At 32.9% G+C, this 7,227-nt stretch overlaps 1 protein-coding gene across 2 annotated transcripts in view; it reads right to left on the bottom strand.

Moving 5' to 3' along the window:
* The window catches only part of LOC107622442 (UDP-glucose:glycoprotein glucosyltransferase), a 17,690-nt gene that overhangs the window by 9,077 nt on the left and 1,386 nt on the right, over window positions 1-7,227 (bottom strand). The window contains exons 3-18 of one of the 2 annotated variants that reach the window (XM_016324323.2): window positions 6,998-7,191; window positions 6,453-6,624; window positions 5,422-5,495; window positions 5,060-5,156; window positions 4,867-4,979; window positions 4,222-4,337; window positions 3,263-3,320; window positions 2,806-2,958; window positions 2,614-2,712; window positions 2,375-2,518; window positions 2,221-2,289; window positions 1,814-1,902; window positions 1,420-1,582; window positions 419-553; window positions 246-345; window positions 65-159 (exon numbers count right to left, since the gene is read on the bottom strand). In XM_016324323.2, the coding sequence (XP_016179809.2) occupies window positions 65-159; window positions 246-345; window positions 419-553; window positions 1,420-1,582; window positions 1,814-1,902; window positions 2,221-2,289; window positions 2,375-2,518; window positions 2,614-2,712; window positions 2,806-2,958; window positions 3,263-3,320; window positions 4,222-4,337; window positions 4,867-4,979; window positions 5,060-5,156; window positions 5,422-5,495; window positions 6,453-6,624; window positions 6,998-7,191 (1,871 nt within the window). The remainder of the gene's footprint in view (window positions 1-64; window positions 160-245; window positions 346-418; window positions 554-1,419; window positions 1,583-1,813; window positions 1,903-2,220; window positions 2,290-2,374; window positions 2,519-2,613; window positions 2,713-2,805; window positions 2,959-3,262; window positions 3,321-4,221; window positions 4,338-4,866; window positions 4,980-5,059; window positions 5,157-5,421; window positions 5,496-6,452; window positions 6,625-6,997; window positions 7,192-7,227) is intronic. The other variant, XM_016324324.2, reaches the window with a different exon arrangement.

The raw sequence follows: 7,227 nt of genomic DNA, 5'->3' as shown, positions 1-7,227 counted from the left end.
GTTAAAGAAAAAGGAAAAGCTTCAAAAGTACAAGAATTTTCAACCGAAACAAAACAATACTAACCAGGTAATTTAAGGCATGCCGAAGTAATTTTATCCCACTACTTGAAGTGATATCAACAGCAACAAGATGTGTTATGGGTTTCAGATCATCCATTGCTGCATTTGACAAAAAGGACTCCACATGTAAAGACAAAAAACAACTACAGAAATAGTTAACATATTGATTCATTCCAACAACTTACTTCCAGGAGAATGCAAGTAGTCAATGTCATTCAGTATAGATCCCTCTCCAAAAATAAACGTAGACAAAGATATGAGCCTTGGTTTGTTGTCAGAAATAATCTACACCAATAAGAAATTGGTTAGCCACACATCACATGTTTGCAGAACTAACAAACTGTTAAAAATGATATACCTGAGGATTATATCGTTGAATACCAGCTTCTGATAGGAACTTATCTAATACATCAGTGTGAGAATTTATTTGCCCAAAATACACGCCTTCCTGTATTCTCTGAGTTTCTTCGTTCAAGGCATTAAATAAAGCCTCCTGATAAAATTCATTGAAAAGAAAAGGAGAGATGACAGAACAGCTTAGGTTGTATGGCAGTTTCGCACTGTCATGAAAACGCAGTGACCATAACTATAGTTAAATAGTAGCAATTTGGCCAGACACAACTGGAACTAAGTGTACCATGCCAAATCCAATGTGCACTCTCATAAAATGGTAGTGGTTAACCCTAGGTGATTAAATAAGAGAATAATGTTCAAACATAAATAATTTATAATGAAACTAACAATATATATTGATGTTTTATGTTTATAAGAAACAAAAAGGATAAACAACCAAAATGGTATCTAAAAGTTCACAAGGTTTTAAAAATAACCACAAAAGATACAAACGACAAATAAACTCTCAAAGGATTTAAAAATATGATAAAAATAACTAGATATTAAATATATATTCTAAAAATAGACTTTAAGAAATCAAATTTTAATGTGATTTTTACACAAACATAATTAGAAAAATAAAATATTTTCATTCTTAAAATTTGGTAATTTTATGCCATTTGAATTTTTAAATTTTTTTAATTGTGAATGACCAATTTTTTTTTAAAAAAAAAATTCTATAGATCAAATTTTGTTCCAATTTTTTGTGTACACCTTCTAAATAGGTATTCAAATGTCACCACAAAAATTCAGATCAAATGCACAAGTTGTTTGCTAAATACAGAAAAAAAAATTGGCAATTATAAAAAATATAATATTTATTGGTTATTTTTATCACGTTTTCAAATCATTCAAGGGGTATTTGTCGTTTGTATATTTAAGGATTAAATGCAAAAATCATTAAGACAAATATATAATTTTGGAACTATGATTATGACTTAGATAAAAGCCTCAAAAGATCATTACCTCAGTGGGATCAATAACAAGCCCATTCATCAACAAAGAACATTCAAGCTTAGACAAGCCAAGCTTAAATACATGCAGGGAGCTTTCATGTGACAATTCCTTCAACTTTTGCTCCTTCTCCAGCTTTAGTAACATCTCTTGAGGTGGGGATTTTACTTTGGGTCTACAGAAAATTATGAGAACACTTAATTAAGCCTTATAAACAAAAGATCACTTGAGGTAAGGACTTTGTTTTGGGTCAACAGAGAAATGGTGAGAACATACATCAATATCTATAAACAAGAAATAAATAAAAACACAGGATATTGTAGAAAAAGAATAGAACCATAGAAGTGATATATTAGAGAAATATCAGCATCACACCGGACAATAAAAAATTCTTGCAAAATCTTACAATATTGTTTCCACAAATGCCCCTTCAACATGGTGAAGTTCAAGAGCATCATCTGCATGACCATCTGATTCCGTATGTAATTTGTTAACCTACAAAACATGTAAACACAGTTCTTTCAATTGATTGCAAACTCAGAACATTTTTAGCATCTGTCCACAACCATCTGAAGGTTAGTTATTTCCTAGAAAATTTGTGTGGCTACAGGTGGAATAAATGTACCTTTCAGTCAATCAGGGAACTTGATAGATTAAAATTCTGAACTAGTTGCCACAAATTCTCAAGATAGACTTAACTGGATTTCAGTCATGTCATACTTGTATATAAATCTTTTGAATCTAAATAAAAGCAGTAATTCACCAAGGTGACACAGAAATAGAAGATGACTAGCACTGAAGAGAAATTCTTACATTACTCAAAAACTGGAAAGCCAATGGAGTTCCATAGTTCTCCTTGATATAGCTGAAGAGACGTATGATCTGAAAATTAAAAGACAAAAGGTATACATCATAAACTCACTGTTGGATCCCAAGGGTGTGTGTGTATAAAAAAGGTAAAAATTACCATATCTGATATATCCTCCTCAAATTTATCACCATCTTTGGTAGAATGGTTCTCTAACTGCATGATGTACTTTGAAGAATACAGGATGATCCCAAATCTCATAGGAACATTATTCTCATAAAAGGAAATTATCAGATCAATTGACTGCACGGTTCCAAGCAATAAGACATGTAATGAGGATTCCCAATACATAAAGAGAACAATGTGAAAATATCAGAAATTTGAGAAAACAAACATGCCTTAAGACCACAACTGGTTGCTGGATCAAGAACAAAAACAGCATGGAAAAGATTTTTACGGATGTAACGTAGCTGCCCAGGGAAGACTGGCATCAAGATCTAAAAAAACAAAGATATTCAGATGAAAACAAAAATTTGTAATGCATACTTTTAGAATAATAATATTGCCCAAGATTAAAATCAAAGATTAACCTCATTTAGATTGCTCCTCCATCGTTTGTACATAGCATCTTCTTCCAAGTTGTTAATATAATAAACATGAGTAGAACGAAAATCAACACGAAATGTACTAGATTCCGAAGGAGGTGAAGTTGACAGCAGTTTCCGTACAGTACTATGAGGAATCTGTAATTACTGGGAACATCAATATTACAGCCAAGATATACAGCAAAACATAACTCAACTGCAAGTCTCTGACAAGCTTTTTTTTCATTGGATATGCACAAGTGCATCTTTAAAGATATATCGAAAGATACCAATAACCTAGGGTAAATATTTTTACATTAGTTTTATGGATAATTATGTTTATTCTATTGAAATGCATCAGGAGATTATTTTCACCTGAAACTAATTAGGTCAGTCAGCAAATAGACTAGAAATTAGTCCTATTAAGACTATACCAAAATGGCGCTTCTTAGATGCTATTTACCTTCAATTTTGAGAACTGATCAGCTAACAACAAATCTTGATGAACCAAGTCAATCAACCTTATTAAGACAATAAAATAATATTAGTAGCCTGAAATTTGCATTCCACTTCAAGTTTAAGACATTCATGTCACTTTTAAACCAACTACAAAAAGGCGTAACTATACAATCAGCATTTACATCAAGCTTCACACGATTAACAATGAACTTCATGTGCTACTATTACATGAAGCTTCACACGATTAACGATGAACTTCATGTGCTACTAAGGTATTTTATGAGTTGGAATGTCTTAATTTTTTCAACAGTCACTGTTCTTGCCAGGCATAACTATCACGATAATTCCAGGGAAAGACAAACAAAAAACAAAGTAGAATATTGGATACAACATAACCAACCACCACGAAGATTGGTTTGATCAATAATGCTCATGTGGAGAGGCTTAGTCCACATGACTAGAATAGCTAAATTATTCAGGCTATACATGCTACAAGAACTAAGAATCTATGGTGATATACAACCATTCATAGAACATATTCAAATGCTCATTTGATTGTTAATATTGTAACTAAAGTTCAAAGATTATTAATTCCATAACCATAGCTTCCTCCACAGGTTTTGAAAATCAGTGTCTACAAAACGATAGCAGTCATAAAACCATAATCAAATGCCTGCCAGAGGTTTATATTTCTTAGAACCCGAAACTAAGTCCTTCAGTTGATAATATTGTTAGCTGATAAAAGCACATATTAGCAATTAGCATAGACAAGAAATACTTTCGACCAAACATAATAATCAATTAAAGGCAGATCGAAGTCTATAAATTGGACTGATCTAAAACCTTCAAGAGATTGGTATGCAACAAAAGAACCACTAAGAGTAAAGGAGCAAAAACAAACAAAAGAAAAACATTTCAGCATCATAATGTAAAACAATGTCAGCAGGAGGAAAAAAACATTACAGATAAAGGTCAACATCTTCGATATTGACCAAAGCACCATTGAGGGCCATTAAAGACTTGCCAGGTGGAACCATACGCTGGTTTGCTACTATTTCATCTTGAACGGATTCATCAAGCTGTCATACAACAAAGTCCTGTAAGAATAATAGACAATAATCATGGAGAAAAATGTCTTAGAGATATTCTATGTTGCATGAATATGGGTACCGTATCTGGTATGAAAATTTAAATGGAAAATAAAAAGTACGGGTACATCAGTATATATGCATAAAAATATATGTAAATTTCACAAACTTTTAAAAGTAAGTAGTAAGTTTCAACTAATAAAGTATGTTTTATGTCATTTAACATCAATATAATCTAAATTATTTATATTAAATTAAAAATAAACATTTATATAGTCTAACTAAATAGTCAACTTGATATTTTAAAATACACATCTAAATAGTTTTGGAATAAAAAATTTAAATAAAATTTACCCAAAACGACGTTATTCTGAGCTAATTAGAACAAAAAAAAGTATTCAGCAGTACCCAAAACGCATTTTTACATAAAACAATATTATCTTTTGTTAGGTGCGTATCCAAGCGTACCCGTGCAACAAAGGAAATATTTTTGGATCCTTAATGCATTGATTTTAATTACCTTCATGCGAGATAAAGAAGAAACTATGCTAGGAAAATTTTGATTGATTTCTTGCATTGACTGCAGAGGATCAGAGGCACGGACTATTCTCTGTACAGTCTGATGCCCCAGATCTGTCATCAATGAGAATATATTAGAGAAAAGTTTGTTAAACCCAACAAAATGGAAACAAATTATCAGTTAATTCCAATACCCTTCAATTCCCAAACATCAAGTGTATCTGATACAGTTGATGACAAGAGATAATCCCTGAAAGCCATGACCTCAGATGTTAACTCAGGTTTACGCTCCTGCAAGTAAACACAAAATGTAAACTCATCTGCACCTTAAAATTTCCAAATATCTAAGACAAGCAACAGACTGTTAATCACAAAGAAAAGAGGAGGGATTTTTTTTTGGGAGGGGGGGAGGGGGGTTATCATCCAATAAAGATACAAAACCAAGTTAACATCAGGCACACATAGTAGCAAAATGAATATAATAAAACGTAGAACATTGAGTTCTATTTTTTCATGTATATGATGGAAAACAAATATAGCGTTAACTTGCACAAACCAGAATTTTTGAGAATATGAATCCTCTGACTTCTTGGCTAAGATCTTCTGTTCGGGGATCCTCCAAAGTCACACCTGCAACCAACAAACTGTATCAATAACAGAAATATTCACAAGTACGGATAACTATCAAGAAACTACTTATCCCAAAAGTTTAAGATGATAGATATAGATGGTTATATTTCTAGCACACCCCCTCAAGCAAAAGCCTTAGCTTTTGGGTTTGCGTGAATTTCGCATAGGCCATTTTTCTTTTCTTTTGGGGAAACAAGAATTGAACTCCAACTTTTTGGTCATAGAAGCTCTAACAATATCTCATGAAACTACTTATCCCAAAAACCTAAGCTTGTAGATAAAGGTAAATGAATGGCTATAAATCTAACACACCATCTTACACAAGAGCTCTCTTTTAGGTTTGCGTAAACATCGCATAGATCTTTTTTTCTCTTCTTTTGTTTTGCCCTATGCTGAAATTCTTTCTTTGTTTCAAAGTAAATTCTTTGACCATTTCATTTGATTGAGGTATGTTTGATCCAAGTCATAGAGATTCAACAAAGTTGAACAATGGCAAGTCAACATCATGACACAACACTCCTATTTTATCTAGGTTTAAGATTGGTTATACTAAGCTCGCAATAAATCCTAACATATGAAGAAGGCCTTCAGGGCCTTCATAAGATCAGATGGAGAGAGACTTCTAGGTAATCTGTAAGTAAAGCATAGCTTTCTAATCTCTCAACATGTTTGAGAAGAAAAGTCTCCTATAAAGATCACGAGCCTTAACACCAAATAGATGCTAGGCATCTAATCCTATCCCATGCAAACATTTTAATAATATACACGAAAAAAAAAAAAAAGAAGAAGAAGAATGCTGTGTATTTTCTGTAATAAAACAAAATGCTTCGAAACCAAGCCTGAAAATTAAACCAGAGAACAAAGAACTTCTAATTCAATAGTGCACCAGTTCTACAGTAAAAAATTGCTTCTACATTCATTCAAAACATAAATCCATATGGAGCCAATAACGCCAACCTTTTTTAATTGTGCTGTCATCCATTGCTTTATATTCCATATTCTTTAAAGCAAGCTCCACACCATAACCACCCAAGTTCACCGATTCGCTTGCACCAAGAGACCCACAGTGGCCGATACCTGCTTCGCATCCAGCTGGCAACACAGGTCTTAATATGTACTTAACTTTTCCCTAAAAATATTCAAACAACATATCAATCGTCGTTCAAAGGGAGAAAATATCATTTTTTGGGAGAATTAATGAAGGATCATAGCCACTAAGTTATTTATTGAAGCCAATTTAACATAATATGATCTGCATTATTTTTCATCTGTTTTTCCACCATTGCTTCACTCGCTGCATTCTCCTTGATTTTATCAAATAAATCACCATGTTAATATGGTCTGATCCTAAGCAATAGCCAGGTGAATGCAAATACATTTCCTAGATTAGGACAGTAAGATGCTTAACAAACCGTCATCATAATTTTCTTAAGGTGCGCGATTTACAGCATATGATATTCTCCCTAACATAGAAACAGGAAACAAAAAGTCAATGAATGAACCTCTTTGGCAGCTCCCACCAGAGCACCATGAAATTCCTTAAAGCAACTGGTCCCAAGAGCACCATAGAGGATAGCAACCGGACTTCCAAAGCCCGAATCAAAATGAACATGATCAAAATCAAAGACTTCAGGCCTCTGAAACGAATCACCCACCCTGATGACAAATTTCAATACATGTAAGGAACTTTTCCAGCTCATTGAGAATATGACAAGGACATCAATGGTAAACA

The sequence above is a fragment of the Arachis ipaensis genome, chromosome B10 (genome assembly GCF_000816755.2).
Source record: "Arachis ipaensis cultivar K30076 chromosome B10, Araip1.1, whole genome shotgun sequence".
Taxonomy (NCBI): Eukaryota; Viridiplantae; Streptophyta; class Magnoliopsida; order Fabales; family Fabaceae; genus Arachis; species Arachis ipaensis.
Note: the sequence above shows the minus strand (reverse complement) of the source record. Positions and strands in the feature narration are given on the sequence as shown.